The sequence below is a fragment of the Parasteatoda tepidariorum genome, chromosome 9 (assembly GCF_043381705.1).
Source record: "Parasteatoda tepidariorum isolate YZ-2023 chromosome 9, CAS_Ptep_4.0, whole genome shotgun sequence".
Taxonomy (NCBI): Eukaryota; Metazoa; Arthropoda; class Arachnida; order Araneae; family Theridiidae; genus Parasteatoda; species Parasteatoda tepidariorum.
In genome coordinates, this window is record NC_092212.1 from 30,795,140 (window position 1) to 30,813,920 (window position 18,781).

Consider the following 18,781-nt stretch of genomic DNA (forward strand, 5'->3'; position numbering starts at 1 on the left):
AACAAAAGTTAAATTACGAAACGGTATTCAGTATCCATCACGTAGATGTGTTGTTCTCAGATAACTATTAAAATTAAAAAATATTAGCCTATTAAATCAAAACCAAAAATAAATTGCGAATCAAACGATTAAAAATGGGTGTGGTGTATTGTTTGATCACGTAAACTCTGATATAAATTGCTTTTGAACAAGGTGCACAAAAAACGTTACAAATCATTCTTATGACCGTCAATTAAAATTAAACACATCTTAATTATAAACGAAATTCTCCGAGAGCCCATGGCATACCTATACATTTCCTAAACTATACCTTCAGTGCTTAAATCAAATACAAAGCATATTCTCATTATAGGTAAAAGGTTAACTACGATGTGGCCAAAAGAATATTACGTCTCGGCAACAAGGTATTGAATGTTCGCAGTCGATAACAAGCAAATGGCGAAAGGTTTCCGATAAGCGGCAATGATAACGGCTAATTACGGAACTAACAGTCTGGGAAAAAATATTTCGACGGTCCATTATAAAAACAGCCTTGAAAAAAAAATTAAGCCGGACACTGGGAGTTAATATCGCCAAGCATGAATATTAATTAAATCGGCAACTTGTGATACATAGCGTGAAAGAATGTTAATAATCTCATGCTATGTCGTGCCTTGTATGAAAATTTTGTCTATCAAAGAGGCTGGTTTCAAGGATTAGGAAAGACAATAGCTGATGTCACTTAAAGTTGTTACGAAGTCTGAATATGAAATTTTCTTTGACTAACATATAAGTCTCTCTTCAGACGATTTTTAAATGATAAAACTTTTGCATGGTAGTTGCTTTAATTGTTCTTGAAAAAAAAAGAATAAGTTACCTGCAAGTGACGTTGCGTGGGTATCTCGACCCTGATTGGTTGTAGAAACGTGGCATTTGTCTACATTAGCAGGAAAGAATTACTCGTAATTTGTGAATATAAAATAAACGTTAAGTCACATTCTTCCAACCAGAGTCTTGCTTTTGTGAATTTGTGCAAATAGGGTCCTGTTATTGCAAAAAACTTTTTCAAGGAGTTTTTAAATTGTAAAGAGATACAAGATTATGCTCAACACTGTAAAATTATAATAAAAGAAAAATTAAATTTTAAAAAATAAACAGCAATTGCTGCAACAAAATTAGAGATGCAACATACAAATATTTGGTATTTAGCCTATACTGCTGAATGCAGAATATTCATTTCGGACGAATGAAGGAAGAAGCGTCTGTGAAGACAAAACTTAGTTCGTTTACACCTGTCTTTCTTTCTCTCCAAACCCCTGGGAAGGGTTTATTCGATTAGCAAAACAATAATGAAGATAAACAAATTTGTAAAGGGCCCGATTAAAAGATAAAAAAGGTCTACGTATTTATGAAAAGATATTTTGTGAAGGGTCCGCTAACGGACCCAAATTTCTTCTAAACAGACCCCTGCAATTAAAAGGATGTATTAAACAAAAAGTATGCAATCATTTATGAACACCAATTTACAAAAAAGGTACAATTTTGAATCAAAAAAATTATTATAATATTCTTATTTTTAAATATTGTCTAGACGAAGAATAAGTTTGAATTAAGATAAGAGTATATAAATCATAAACATTCATCTTTATAAAATTATAAATGTATTTTTATGACTAACTTCATTTTATACTTTATTTTTTACGTTAAAATTTAAAATAAATAGTTAGAGAATATTAAACAAAGTTGTACAGTAATTAGTAATAGTAATTAAAGTTGGAGAATATTATAAACTCATCAATATCTTAACTTTTTATCAATCGAAACTTTATTTCTTTTTTAGAACAATAGTTTGGGGTGAAAATACAATAAAAATAAATAGAAAATTTTCAATAATGTGTCTTAAAAATAATCTCATAAGACTTGTTTATAATAAAAAGAATTGATTATCAGCTTCCATCATTTCAGATAAGCAGGTAATAATAAAATCTTGGCAGGTGTTGTCTTGATAAAAACCGTTGGCACGAAACTAAAACGCCATCAAAGAGAATTCATTTTTTTTTTATCTTTTTTCAACAGATTTTTTACTTAAAGAAAGAAACTAAACTGATAAATAAGAGCTACAAAAAAAAAAAGATACAGGTGTATTTTTACAAAAATATAATGCTGTGATTCATAAGTCCTTGCGTACTTTTTACGCATTTTTAAAAATACGGTTTAATTTTTCAATAAGTTATAGCAAAAGTATGTCGTTATTAGTATTTGTATTTATTTTCAAGAAACAGTATACGTGTACAGTGAAGAAAAGAAAGGAAAAAAAAAAACGGACCACTGAATAAAAATTTGACCATTAGATCAAAAGTTATGTTCCAGGAATCAATCTTAATGGCTCCAGGGGGTGACCTCAAATATGCAAATATTAATGAATGCAAACGATTGTTTAAGTTACAAAATCAGATACAAAAACGTTCTTGCTCTGAATGAACACACCTTTTTTCGACGGAATTCGGTTTTCTGACTAAAAATATAGAGAATACCCGCAATCTGGGAAATATGGGGCCAATAGTTTGGTCAGTAGAGAGCTTCAAAGTTATGACCCCTTAATATGAATTTTCCTTTTTCATATTTCGCTATATCTTGAGAATTGAAAATTTTTTTTACACACAATTATAAAATTCATTTATCCAAAGGTATTATCTATGCAAAAATAACTTTTAGTAAACATTTAATATTTTTATTATTTTACTTAAGAATGGACGAAACAATTTTGAATTATAAGGTATGAAATTTTTTTGCATAATTTTAAAGAGTAATTTCATATGGCAAAATACAAAATTTGAACAAAATTGGGCGAATAGTTCCTGAGTTATCGAATTTCAAGTATATCTCACTTTTTTTAAAATTCAGTTTCTCAGGAACTATTCGACCGATTTCGCTCAAATTTTGTATCTTGCTATGTTAAATTACATTCTTTAAAATGATGCAAAAAATTATACATCTTACAAAAACATTTTGACCGTTCTTAAATGAAATAAAAAATAATTACTAAGTTATTTTTTGCATTGAATTATCTTCGGATAAACAAATTTTATAATTTTGTGCAAAAATGTTTCAATTCTTTTATAAAATTCGAGATATAGTGAAATACGCTAAAAGTAAAATTAATATTAAGGGGTCCAAACTTTGGATCGCTCTCCTGACCAAATAATGGGGACCATATTTCCCAGATTGCGCTACCCCCTATAATTTGGGGGGTCAGAAATCTGAATCAGTTGAAAAAAGATGTATTTATTCATAGAAAGTACGTTTTTGTGCCTGATTTTGTACATTGAAATATCGTCTGAACTAAATTAAAATATTTGAAGTCACCCCCAAAATAATTAAATATCAATAGGTCTTAGTAACGCGGGACTGATCAATTTCCCAAGCTCAACATTACTTTCTTTGAGGGAAAGATTTTATATGATTGCGCGTTAGATATAAGCTCTATTTATGGATTATATTTAATATATAATTTCTTTATTATATATATATGTATATATTCGGGCACTTAATGTCAGCTTCCCTCGGAAAAACGGAAAAGAATGAATTGAATTTATATCGTAACTAAAAGATGCACTCATAAGTATACTCGAGTCCAAAATGAACAGGAAACTATCAATTTATTTAGACCATCATCATTCAAAAAAACAGCCCCTGTTACTCAAATAGAGCATTTAGAAGTCCTCGAAACCTAGTGTTCTCAAACGAAGGATGGAAACAGAAGACTTGGGTGCGGAAGTTAGGATTGCTGAAGATCTGGAGGAAAGCCAAATCTCCAAGTTGGAGTACAAGATCGAGGATAAGAGGAGAGAAAGAAAGAAAAAAATTGAGGAAAACGGATGAGTCAATGCCAAGAAAGCCTGTCATCGGACGGAAAAAGCTCCACCTGAGAAAAAGATAACATTAGAAGCAGCACTTCTGGTTGCATAGTAGAAAAGAATAAAAAATTTCCCCGTAACTTTTATAACGAGTTAATAAGAAACTTAATAACTGCAAGTTAGAAGTCTGTATAAGACATGATCGAAAATGTATCTCTTCAAAGTTGAATTTATTTTTTAAATATTTAAAATTTTGAACTGCTACGGTGACTACGACTATATTATATGAACTCGGGCTAGCTTTCGGAGGTCCGAGCCCGAAAAATTTAAACCACAGCCTATCCCAGATATATAGGATTAACTTGGAGCCCGAGTCCAGTCGATATAGGCCAAATTTTGTAGTCTCGTCATTTAGCCTTAGATGTAAGGGAATAAGTAAATTAAAACGAAGAGAAAAATTGAGCAAACTGAAACTCCAAGATGTCTAAAACAAAAATTAAAAAATAAAATCAAAATCTTTAACTAAATAAAAGTTGTTTGACAAATAGCGATAACTTCACACAGCATAATTTAGCGATTTTAAAAATAAATGCCGAGATTCGTATTTGCGTGATTTAAAAATTACACATTGAGAGTAACATTCACACGATTTAAATAAATAAAATCTCGCATCGATATTTTTATTAAAACATTCTATGGATAAATATTTCTTTCATACACTTTTTTTGATTAAATTTCAGGTATTTTTTTCCTTTAATTATTTAAAAAGTGCTTTGCACATAACATTTTTGAATTTTTATTTTCAGCTTCTATATTTTTGAAACCAATCTTATTCTTGTGGTATCAATCAATAAATAAATAAAATCTTGATTTTTCGAATACATTTGCCAAAATGAGGTGGCGGCGAAAAGATTGAAACTAGTTAAGAGTTAATCAAAGCGTGCAGAAAGTTCTTTTAATTGAGATTTCGTGTTTGCCGAAAGTTTTTCATTTTATCTGAGTCTGCTCATAGAACACTGGGTTAGAATCCTTTGCCATAGAGCTAACCGTAAGAAATTTTCATAGTTTTCCTCTCCTTGTAACACAAGTTATTTCCTTCAACAAGTCCTCCATGAAAACTAGTTTGTCCGAATACTTAATATAGTTTCTTTTGTCTTCTGGGTTAGGTTCAAAGCTATTGAACATTTATAACCCTAAACCCAAAAATGGGTCGGCTGTTCAACGCCAGTTATGAAATAAAAAATATATAGGTTAATATTTCAGGCAAACAAAGTAAACTTACACAAATCATCATGAATTTAAATTCAAAAATAAGGGGGGGGGATTTTAAAATTTTTTGTTTTTCCAAGGACTTCTGCGATAGTTTTATTGTAAGAAATGGATCCCTGGTCTGTTTTGTTTGAAAAAATATGTAATAGGACGCTCAAGAATGCAATATTAAATTAGAGTCATTCATCATATTGCCTCCCGGCAATACGACACAAAACACGCAACTAAAATAACATTCTCGCCTTCTATACAATTAGTTAAGAACAAAAAGCCATTCAAATGAAAGTGACGGAACAACGTTGAAAATAGAAATTCTAAAAAACTATCAGTTACAGCATAGAGGAACAAAAACATTACAAATTGACGTGAATAAAGAACGAAAATACAAAAGTAACGTAAAGAGCCTTCAGCTGATTACTGGACCGTGAAAACTGACCACCAAGGGATTTAGAAAAGAACGTCCTGTCAGCAGGCCAAAAGATCAATCACCGCTGCATAATCCGATCGAAATAGCAATCACACAACTTAACTTGATTCTCAATAAAGAGTTCATCATTCACCTCCATCCACCCGCCGCTTCCTACTGTTTATTTTTCCAGCTAAGAAACAAAAGCCTGGAGAATTTAATCACGAGTTGGCAACAGTTGATACAAAATTGGCAGACGATAATACATTAGGGTTAACGTTAAGACCCGCTATACTCGAAACAAATTGAGTAAAAACCTCAATAATGAAAGGGGAGTTGCAGCGAATATTTTAGGGAAATTCTTATTTGCCTTGTTACATTTAGGATTTTAAGTAGATCATAAGATTATAGTGCGTTGAACGGACTATTGTTTCAAAGCAAAATAGTTAAGGAAGTATATGCTTGAAAAAAGAATGAAAAAAGGTGCATCTTAAGTTATATCGCCAGGAAGATTGCAGAGAGATTGCATCTTTCAGAGAAAGGATAGGGATAATATTGAATGGCTTAAGCTTTGAAATTTTGGCGATGAAAAAAATATATAAGCTGGTAGGCTTAAAACTGAACTATTATAACTCAGTCAACTCGGAAAGGGCAATTTATTAAATCAGCATTTGTAATCTATAAGATTATTTTTCCTCCAGTGATTGTGCTCAAAAGGTGATTTTTGAAATCACTTTCTTATTTCTAGAACTTAAATTTGAAAATGGTATTAAATTTGTACTTGTACCTATATCTGTTCAAGAGTAAAAAGTTAATATAGCACGTACAAAAATTTAGTGAGATAGAATATTAGAACAATGTAGTGTAGGATTTCGCACACGCGAATTTTGAGTGTGAATCTCATTTAATTCATTTGAATACTACAAGTTTAGCTTGGTTTTGTCTTCAGGTATAATGGATTGCCTACGAGTTAGCAGTGTTACGTCAAAGAACCATTTTACCAGTTGTCTAATTTTTTTCCAAAAAAATGAATTGTTCTTGTTAATATTATTTCAATCATGATTTGCCCCAGCGTGTGAAAGTAATATTATAAGAAAAATATTTAAAAAGAAAAAAAGTGCTTAGTAATAATACATGTTTAAATGGATAAAATTTCCATTATATGATTGTAAACACTAATTATATTTATCAGGAAAAATTAATCTGTACTTATTTTAATAAAAAAAATCATTACAAACATTTTAGAGCCGAACAATTATTTATAAAAAAATTTAGGTATGACGTAAATAATACTAAAAATGTACATTTAGTATTAATTGTTACGTTGATTTTCCTGAAAATAGAGCTGGACATTATTGGATTATCGATAAAGAAAATTTCGATAACCTATGACGTAATGCGATATTAACCTACAACGTATAGCGATATTTTCCAGCTTATCGATAATATAATGATTCGAAATTTATAGTTTTAAACATTTATCATACATTCCATAATCACCTAAGACGTAATATTCAAGTTTTATACGGATACTTACGTATTATACTGTCGACCATTTTCGCCATCATCGCGCCAGAGTCATTTAGGTATCTTTTAACTTTATTTTAATATAGTAATTAATTATAAAAAATTTGACCGAAGTAAAATATAACTTATTTTAAAAAAAAAGAGATGCAAAAAAAGATATTTAAATTTGAACCATTTCCAAATTCATATTCAGATTTGGCGAAAATCGTCTACGCGATAATGCATAATTACCAAATACCGTTATCGCGAATCTCAAAAAATATTGATAATTCGCGATCACATTACCACGCCGCTTAACAAACATGTCATATTAAGCTCTTTATTTGATAAAAAAAAATACATCATACTCAGCATATTTAATTCAAATTGATTCAATGATTAATTTAGATGCAAGCACTGCCTTTAGACAACAAAGGCTATTTACATTTAAGAAGAGAGTAGGTTTCTCAATGATTATTCTACATCTTACCCAAGACAAAGAGAGGTTAAGCGAGCGGTCAAGATGAGCCAGTTGAACTATAAAAGAAATCTTTTCAAAAGAATGCCATTCAGAATGACACTGACCAAATCGGACGAGATTCACCCACCCTTAAACAAAAGTTCAATGCACTAATTGAGCCGATGATGAAAGCAATCTTGAAATGAATTTTATTTTCGATACTAGAATGAATTTGAGAATGCTTGTTAAGAAAATCGAGGACTGGAAATACTATCAATTGAATGGAATAAATGCTTTGGAAACTAAGCTGAGTTTAAAGGAAATTACATGGAGAAGAGTTATAAATCTCGATAACTAAGCTAAAATCAGTGTAACTTAGTAACAAGCTAATGATTCTTCAACTCACAGAATAGAACGTACGTATCAATGTACTATAAAAGCTACAGTTCAACACTTACTGGAACAGCAAATTTCGTTGAAAATTTTAGTCAGGCATTACTTTAGCAAGTGCAACCTTTGTCAGTACATTCTAATCAAAGAGACATACAGCTCTTTAATGTTTCAAAAGTGGTTGCTAAACATTTAACACTGTTTTTCGAAGCTCCGTCTCAAAGAAAAATAAAAAAACAGCCTTAGTTTAAGTGCCTTACACTTGAAGCAATGCGATGATTTTTAATCAGGGTGCGTAGTCAAATCTTTGAATCAAAAATAAGCACTTTTTAAAAAATTTTCAAGGACTTTACAAAAATTTTCAAGCACTCAAAAAATTCTTATTGAATCAATGATATTATTGAAAAACAAAAACTTTTTATGAACAGTTTCAGCATTAAGAAAAGAAAGAAAAAACCCAAAAAGAAACGGACGTAAATCGAAACAATCAGTACTTTCCCACATCACCGAGTGAATTGAAGTTGACTCTGAACTCAGAACAAAAGTACCCTTACCCCCTACCTCAAAAAAGTGTTAAAAGTAAAATAAAATTAAAATAAATTAAAAAGAAACATTTAATAAGGATCTGACTATCCGAATTGGAGCACTCGGGTTTCAGTTTCGCGTGTGCGCGCATGCGCAGGTCATAACGTGGGTAGGACATGAATGATTACATAGCAAACACCCAATTTTTCGTGAAATGCAGGGGATCCGCCAGATATCACTGATGGAAAAAAATATTCATGAAAAAAAAACACTGTTTAAAAACGCCAGCTGAAAAAAGCACCTTTAAAAGCTTTCAAAAACGAAATCCCCCAAAAAGCACCTTTAAGTACTTTCTACAAACGCTACGCACCCTGTTAATATATATAATCTTGCCGTGAAGAATTATCTGGGCTTTATAGAACATGCAAATGAGTTAAATATTTTAAAAGATATTAAACATCTTTACGAATCGCGAATTTGGCGACATTTTTCCAACAAGATAAAAATTATCAAAATCACTGCCTTATTCTCAGTTTTTGGAAATTTTTTTGAGCGCAAGTTTTTAAATATTAAAAAAATTAGACCACAAACGCCTTTCATTTTCACAAAACATTGTAGTTTTTCCTTACATTGACGCTTTGCGGCATTTTCAAAATAAGCGTAAATAGGATAATCATTACCATTCCATAGGATAACCATTCTCAACTTTTAAAACAGTTCTTTTTTTAAAACTATAATTCGGCATATTTTATTCGCATTCCGCTCCGATGCCACTTCAGGTCTGCGAATTCAACTTTCGGACATGGAACCTATATAGTCTTAACTATTCATAAACAAAGTTCAATGAAACAAAGATTGAAAAAATGTCACTCTAAACATTAAATATTATCAAAACAAATAGCAGTCTTTCTTTGGTTAGTATATTTACAGCTGCTAAAAAATTGTATCCATAAACTTAGCGTTCCGGCAAAAGATTAATGCTTCCATATCCAAAAAAAAAATTAGGAGCCCCTCTGGTGCTGATAGTTTACACGGGGTAGGAGCATAAACACCCATAGCACAAAGGATTAAAAATTAAGGAACTTCACCTTAACGTGGCACATTCTAGCTTATGACAGCATTTCTTTTAATCGCACAAACCTTTACTTCCTGAATATGGAAAATACACTGGTTATTCACCTCTATATTACAATGACTTACAGAAATGCACCATTGAATTGTTTAAAACATTTTTTAATCATAACAGGTTAGATAAACAATTTCAAACAAGGGCATTTTTAAAAAGAAATTACATCCAGCAAACAAACATTCAAAGCGTGTACTTTAAATGTTTTTCTTTAAAAAAAATGACCAATGCGATATAATGAGAATTTAAAATATTTATTTACTTTCCAACTAAAGTAGGTAGCCGCAATTAGTTTCTTCCATTAAAAACTTATTCCAAGTTGCTGCTTGATTCTCCGGGTATATATATTAAGTTCCAGTATGGAATTACTTACGTTTGGCCCATCAATACAGAAAAAAAAGAAAAAAAATTTCAAAGCTTTAATCGGTAACTCAAAATTAGAATCAAAACAAACAAAACGATTATGCATTTTAGTTAAAAGGTCAATCCCTTCTTACAGCCAAGAAAGCATATGCGAAAATTTAATTTTATTAAAATCACTAAAAAAAAAGCAGACGTGTTAAAATGCTTAAATTTTTTTCTTTTTAAAAAAATATACACATTAGCAGTTAAAACACATGAGTTTTTATAAAAACTTGAATTAAAAGAGACTCAAAACAGTAATTTTTATTATAATTTTTACAAATAATGCTTATAAAATTTGTAAATTGCCGGTAAAACTTTTACTTTGGTCATTATTAAATAATACGCGCATGCGTTTAAGAATATGAGCAAAAAACTTGAAATGAGAGTTTGAAAAAAAAAAGGACACCGCTCAAATTCCCAAACAAACGCTAATTTTTGACAATTATGTTAAGCTTAAAAAAGGTTCGTAATAAATCAATAAGAAAATTTGCTTAGCCATAACTTACTATGTTTACTTTTTTTTAATGGCCTAGCATTTTCTAACTTAAAATCATTACACACTAGGTAGTTCTTTTATTACAATAATCTCAACACCCATTTTTTAATAGCTATTAATCTTCTTCAACGCTAATTTCAAACTATGTTCATTTTTCAAGCACGCAATTTGAGTTATGCCTAAACTTAAAAATAGACCGATGAATCGCTACCGTACAAATTTCATGTTTCCGCCAAATCTTTGAAATAATGCTCGATTTATTCATTCAGTGCGATACTTGAAAATTCCAACTATTATTGACAAAATTATATAGAATTAACGAAGTTATAAAAATATAAAAAGTTTACCGATAAAAACAAAAATACAATACGCTCCATAACGGTCATATTAATTTCGAAACAACCTGCTTCTTTAATAGACAGGTCAACCTATAATTAACCTAACTAAAGCAAATTCCCCAATAGTCCTTGACACACGAAACACTATTGGTAAAAGGATACAGATTCGATTTAGAATTTGACCTGATAAAATCTCTCAGTGAGAGATGAAGAGGCAGACTACGGAGACACATTAATTACATTATAATTTGTGTAAGTAGGATGGCTAAGTTGTTTAAACAGAAGTAGTGGCTGTGTGATAATAGCTGGTCAACTCCTACAAGAGCATAAGAAATTCGTCAACATTTAGTTTAAAACAAAGAAAAAATTAGGTCGTCCATGCATAACGCACATTGTTATATATTTACACGAATGAAACAAAATAAACACAAACGCAATTTAAAATAACAATATCTGGTAAACGAGTCTCGATACAAATGTTACAAAACACAGAGAAAATTTTTCTATCTTTTTTTTATTTTTATTTAGAATGTTATATCAGGGTCTGTTTAGAAGAAATTGGGTCCGTTAACTGACCCCTTCACAAAATATCCTACCATAAAAACGGACGCCTTCACAAAATATCCTACCATAAAAACGGACGTCTTCACAAAATATCCTACCATAAAAACGGACCCTTCACAAAATAATTTATCTTTTAATCGGACCCTTCACAAATTTGTTTATCTTCATTATTGTTTTGTTAATCAAATAAATCCTTCCCGGGGAGGGGGGGGGAAGAAAGACAGATGNAAAAAAAAAAAAAAAAAAAAAAAAAAAAATTTAAAATTCCAAATGTAGTATTCTAAGAAAATATTTCTACTTTTACAAACATCGTGTGCACGTTCTTATTGATATTAAATTAATTTTTTTTTGTAAATAAATGATTGATCAAGTTATATTTATTCATAAAATTAATTAATATAATATTATGTAAATAAAAATTAATTTCTGGCAATTTTTAAAATAAATTATAAATTTAAGAATTGTTTAAGTTTACTTAATGCGTAACACATTAAAAGTGATACATTACTAAGTTGTGTAATTTGAAATATGTCAATTGAAATTATTAAAAATATGAGTGATTTTGTTTCCATTATTCGTCCGAAATGAATATTCTGTGTTGAGCAGTATAGGCTAAATACCAAATATCTGTATGTTGCATCTCTAATTTAGTAGCAGCAATTGTTGAGCAGAATCTTGTATCTATNTAATTAATAGAATATTATGCAAATAAAAATTAATTTCTGGCAATTTTTTAAATAAATTTTAAATTTAAGAATTGTTTAAGTTTACTTAATGCGTAACACATTAAAAGTGATACATGTGTTATTTGAAATATGTCAATTGAAATTATTAAAAATGTGTGATTTTGTTTCCATTATTCGTCAGAAATGAATATTCTGTGTTGAGCAGTATAGGCTAAATACCAAATATTTGTATGTTGCATCTCTAATTTACTGGCAGCAATTGTTGAGCAGAATCTTTTATCTATTTACAATTTAAAAGCTTCTTGAGAAGGTTTTTAGCAATTTTTGCAATAACAGGACCTTATTTGCACAAATTCACAAAAACAGGACCCTGGTTGAAAGAATAGGACCTAATGCTTATTTTATATTCACAAATTATGAGTAATTTTTTCACAAATTTTACAAAATCAGGATCTTTCACAAAATGTCTGGACAGACCCCTGATTTAATGCTATCCAACCATCCCAAACGATTTTTAAAGATCTCTTCATTTTAAATGGTTCCTCGAAAATTATTATAATTAAACAGTAGGTTTTAGAGAAAAATAAAAATGTCTCGAATCTTCCCGTAAACAACAATTAGAAACTAAGTCAAATGATAGGCATAGAGGACTTTGATACAATTAAAGACTAGGTGACGGCCGCTATTAAATAAAAGTATTGTTTAATATCTGCCTCCGATCAGTCGAATACAGGTCGTGATATACATTGGTGACCATAACAATAGAAGATTGAGGATAGATCAAATATAGTAAATTAAAGATTATAGAACATTTGTGGATAAAAGATTGGCAGGTACAAAAATCATAGCTTCAGATGAATACAATTAAAAAACTGATTTAAACTTTTCAAATGGATGCATACTTTTTTAATTTAATCCTGAAGATCTGGCTTTGAGCGATAAGCGCTTTAATCTTTGATTTATTAAAAGAATATTTAATACATGCACAAAAACAATTTTCGATAACTGCATATCAATAATTATAAAAATCATTATTTTTCTTCGTGTAAGATAGTAATTTTTTTAGGTTGGCAATAGATTAACATTGAAGTGGAAAAATTTAAATTTGGGACTATTAGAAAAAAAATAATTTTTAATTTTATTAACGCTTTTGTACACATCTATGAAAAAAAAGGGGGGAAATTCGCCACCTTACAAATAATTTGTGGGAAAAAAAAAGGTACAAGACTTGCCCGAAATTATGCTAACATGGCTAATGGGAAAAACGAAAGTTTAATTAGTTAAGGCATCACAAGATAAATCCCACAAGTTATTTTATTAAGCATAGATTAGATATCCATTTTAAACATTACCACAGGGACCAATGTCTAGCTAATAAAAGAACAGTTTTTAACTGAATTCAGAACCAATAAAATTTTTTAACAAATATACAGAAACACAAGCAACCTACACTACTTCCTAAAAAGAATATAGCATATTTGAACCTAAAGGGCGCTGAATGAAAAAGATGGTGAACTCACTAATACTTCACAAACAGAACTTTCAACACTGAAAACACTCCACGAAATATTGAAAAACTCAGAACGAAAAAAAGCACAGTACTAAAAATAATTCACTCTTAGAGTGAAATCCTTCTGGTCGCTGATAATATGAGGTTCTTAAATTATGAACTCAACTCGTCAAATAAAATTAAAAGGCCTATTTCTTTTTTTCTTTTTTTTTAAATACTTTGCATTTAATTCACAAAGTTGTCAGTAGGAATTCTATTAGTGATTTGGGCATATGAACAAACCAATATACTTATGAATGATTCAGGTACCTGCATCTAGACCATGCTACATTATCCTTTTCAGTTCTTGGCGGTATTCTTTATTTGTTAGAAAGAAAATCTACTGTAGTTGTGTAGATTTCTGTTACTAACCCTAGATAACAGAAATCTGCAATAGTTACAATGGCAAATATTGTAACTATTAGAACAGAGTGAATCTAACAATACTCACAAACTTCAGTAATTTCTGATTTTTGTTTGAAGGTTGATTTCTAACAATCAAAGAGTTAGCATAATTTCTAACATTCAAAGAGCTAGCATAATACGTTATTTAGGATCTTATAACACCCTACATTCAATTCAAAGAGTCAATCAAATAACAAAATTCAAAAGTTTACCTTAAAAACTTCGGAGAAAAATCCAGCACCGATTTTCTCACAATTAAAATCATCTAAACGGTTCAAAGCAGCTACAGCATATCGAAGAGCTTCGTAGGAAGAACTTGGAACACATGTTGACATAGACCTCGAGGTTTTAGGATATCTCTTTGAAGAATAATTATTGATACTCCTCTTGGCATTGTGCACAGAAACCATATGCGGATACACTGTTCCACTCTCCGGGCAATCCAGAGGTTGACAGTTATACAAAACCGTTTCACCACTAATAGACATTTCTTAAGAATTCAAGTCACAAAAGGAAACATTATAACAGAATATAACTTGTTCATGATTCATCTGCAAAAAAAGAAAATTTCCAATGTAAANCTCACAATTAAAATCATCTAAACGGTTCAAAGCAGCTACAGCATATCGAAGAGCTTCGTAGGAAGAACTTGGAACACATGTTGACATAGACCTCGAGGTTTTAGGATATCTCTTTGAAGAATAATTATTGATACTCCTCTTGGCATTGTGCACAGAAACCATATGCGGATACACTGTTCCACTCTCTGGGCAATCCAGAGGTTGACAGTTATACAAAACCGTTTCACCACTAATAGACATTTCTTAAGAATTCAAGTCACAAAAGGAAACATTATAACAGAATATAACTTGTTCATGATTCATCTGCAAAAAAAGAAAATTTCCAATGTAAAAACGTTAATTAAAATTTAGATTAGTTCACGCATAGAAAATCAAAATATAAATATTATTTTTAAAAACAGATGGAATGTACAGAAGGAAAAAAAAGGGTTACTTAATTGCAGACTAAGCTCGTTCATAAATAACCTGAATGTGGCCCTACACCTACGATGTAGAAAATCACATTTCAACCTATACGTTTTTCTATAAAGCAAGTCAGTTTTGTTATCTGGTTATAAAGCTTTGCTGCTAAGACGAAGTATATTATAATTTACTTTGAAGAGTATTGGGATCATTCTTTAGGGAATGACATTACATGTATAGGCTTTTGTTTGTTTATTAAGTGACAAATAAAGGTAATTTTATGATAAATGGTAAAAGTTATAAAGTGAGCAAATTCTGGGCTTTTTACGCTTTTTAAAAAAATTTATTCCAGTGGTAGCTAAGTTAATGTTTTAATTTATTATTTTTTATTCATTTAAACCTATTTTCCACACCACTACATATGATTTAAAAGTTCACATGCAAAGTGACTTTGTTTCAGCTCTTTTGTGGTGAGGCTTTTAAAATGTTGGCATTATAACCAAACATTTTGAAAGCTTTAGTTTTTATGTGTCTACCAATTTATAAAATATTTTACAAAAAGCGTACCAGTTAGCAAGTCTGCAAATACTACTTTTTACCCAGTGCTTTATTTTTCTCTTTTGCTCTAAAATGGCACACAAATGGTTGAAATAAAAATGGCATGTTCATCTTTTAACAGATTAGTTTTAAACAAAAACTTTATTATGATTTAAGAATTTAGCTTATAATAAAATAAACTTAATCATATTGTGTGCCACACCGACTTCTGATTACAAACATAAGCATGATACATTTAACTATGTATTCTTAGTCAGAATAACAACTCTTTTACAGTTTGGATGCTGATATTTAATTTTGCATTTAATATAAATGGGCCTTCGCCATACCATCTATTGATTGAAACTTCAGCTCCATTTTCTGTAGTCTTTAGAAGACTATCAATGTCTTTTTCTTGAAAAATAAACTCCTGAAAATATGTTAATTTGAAATATATAACCTTTTTGGCTTTTTTTTCTTTACTTAAGAATAGATATAGATTACGTAAGATCTCAATTTGTTTGGGCTTCCTGCAGCAACTCTTTAGCACTAATATCTTTCTGCAAGATACTTTTAATAACAAATATTTATGTTACTAATTTAAAGTAACAGAAGTGCTATGTACGCATAAAAAAACTATAGTTTTTCAATTGAATGTGTAATATTTTTTTATTCTAATATTATGGGCGATATTTCGTAAATCATCATCACTTTAAATCCGTAGCAGTCTGCAAGAACTGATGTTCAGGGTGACAATGCCACTGCATTCTGCTACACCTGGATTTTTTTTTTTTTTTAAAGAAAAGGAACCAGCTAGTTTAAGTTGAAAAAATTCAAATATGTATATGGTATACATATATTCAAGAACATAAAATTTGAACAAATAATTTGAATCTGATAATTTTAATACGAATCAGACTTTTATATATCTTACACTTTTGAATCTCTCTAATTTCAAAGTTTAAAAAATTTTAGGATTGAAATAATTACAATTAAGGTGACAAACTAATAATTAGTTGAAGGAACATCTCATTTTTTAATATAAAGTTAGTTTTTCAAATTTAATCATTGGATTTTTAATTTACAATGTCTTCCAAATGTGCATTTTTAAACAAATATATTAATCAAATAAATTAATTAATGACAAAGCTTCAAAAATTAGGCTGATACAAATGTAAATTTATTACACATGAAATTTTTAGTTCATGATCAAATTGTACTCTAACACTAAGTAAAAACAATTTATAAATTCTTAAAATATAATACTCAATTTGAGTTAAGTAAATTTTAATGATAAAATTCACAGAAAAAAAATTTAAATGTCTCTTCAGCTTTACAAAATAGACTGGATATAAAATAGATAAATGTATAAAATTTTAAATAAAACTAATTTCAGAAAAATTGTAAAAAATATCACTTTATTAAAATTTATCTACAAAAGCTAAAAAACATATGTAATTATTAATAACAGATTTTAATAATGAATTCCTTAAATACGATCGGATCAAAAATATTTTCTCTCTTTTAATTTTCATGACTAATGCAAATTAAATGAATTAAAAGAACTTCTACTTACATTTAATCTATTTTTTATTTAAAATTTTATTATTATTACTAAGCTAACTAGTACATAGAAGAAATGCTTAAATTTTGAAAATTTACAGAGAAAGTCCAAGTGTCTGCTGACAAAAGAATTTTCACTGATATGATGTAGAGAAAGCTACAACAGTTCAAGTGATTATTTCACAATGAAAACAATTTTTACTAAAAAATGAAATAAAAATTTTAAATTGTACAACACGTTTTTTGAAGTTACTTCATAAAGAAAAATTCACAATCTAACATTTTCCAGAAGTTGAAATAAAAGGTGGTCCATTAGTTTGAGACAACTAAAATGTGATTCAGACTCCTCTAACAAATTATCAATTGTGCCCTGGTCCAACAATCAATGTATATAATTTTGATTCTTTTTTAATGTTTAATTTTGTGACATGGTCTATATTTTTATCACGAAACAGCATTTTTTAATCATATTGTGAGCATTACTTTCTTTGTATTGTAATTTTAGTACTGTTCTATTAAAAGGAATTCATAAAAAAATTCCCAAATCAGTGAGGGAAATTGGCACTACAAAAGCAACCCTTTACCTCAATGGTCAGTGTATGGAATATTGGAGGTATTGGCTCTCAACTTTAAAAAAAAAAAATAATAATAAGTATTGGATAGACCAAAGAAACGACTACCAGGCAATGGCACTTTCATCCTTCGATTAATAAAATTATTAAAACTAATAAACAGGGAATTATTATTGATATATTATGTTTCGGTGCTTGAATTAGTGAAAAATTTAACAATTGCCAAAAGCCCTCTATAACAGAAGAGTAATATTTCCATTTAATTCACTTTACTAATTATAAAAAAACTAATCAACATGTAATTTTTAAAAACTAATAGGCATGTAACAGACCAATGAAAATGTGTACAGATTAGTAATATCTTTCATCCCTTGGACCAGAGAAAAAATTTTCCAAATTTCTACCCTTAATTTCCATCTATAAACAAAATTTGAAAATATTTTTTTTTTCCAAAAAAAGTTAACAGAATTAGAATATATTGGTCTTATATAATTCACTCACATATATATAGTTCAAATTTGACAAAATATTTTTAAAAAATGTTTGCCTTAGCATTTAATACTTCATAAAATCACAGAAGTCTATAAGGCTGACCTGTCAAATTATGGAATGAATTTATTAAAATATTCTATATTAGATCAAACTTGGACCCTGAAAGAATGATGTAAGTCATAAAACTATAATTACAAGACATCATAAATCGCGTTTTACATTAAAACTCCATAATCCTCTTTGAAAACCAAGTCAATGATATAGGCAAAATAGAAGTTTACTGAAATTACAAATGCTGAATTCATATAATTTTTCACTAGCCATAAATAAAATATAGAAAACTCATGAGAAATTTAAAAAAATAAAATAAAAATAAAGTTTTCTTATTTGAACATAGCTTTACGAAATAATAAATTTTGAACAGTAATATAGAATTTTCAATAGTGCCTGATAGCTATTCATTAAACAGTATAATAAAAGAATTTGTACATTTTAGAAAAAAACTTACCAAATTACAAAGTCATTTGTAAGGGGCGGACACTATAAAACATTCAAATTTTAACACAGAGGTAATCCACAAGTCATCACCGGCAAATATCAAACATTAATACTACTCAAGAGCACAGACATGTTTGTATTGAATCCTCAACTGTCATTTTCTTGGGAAAGAAAG

The 18,781-nt window shown here is 29.4% G+C and overlaps 1 protein-coding gene across 1 annotated transcript in view; it reads right to left on the minus strand.

The window, feature by feature from the left end:
• Positions 1-18,781, minus strand: part of LOC107438318 (uncharacterized) — a 120,228-nt gene extending 101,447 nt beyond the window's left edge. Inside the window, exons 1-2 of the mRNA XM_071184923.1 lie at positions 18,617-18,781; positions 14,174-14,512 (exon numbers count right to left, since the gene is read on the minus strand). Of these exons, the coding sequence (XP_071041024.1) occupies positions 14,174-14,449 (276 nt within the window). The 5' untranslated portion in view covers positions 14,450-14,512; positions 18,617-18,781. The remainder of the gene's footprint in view (positions 1-14,173; positions 14,513-18,616) is intronic.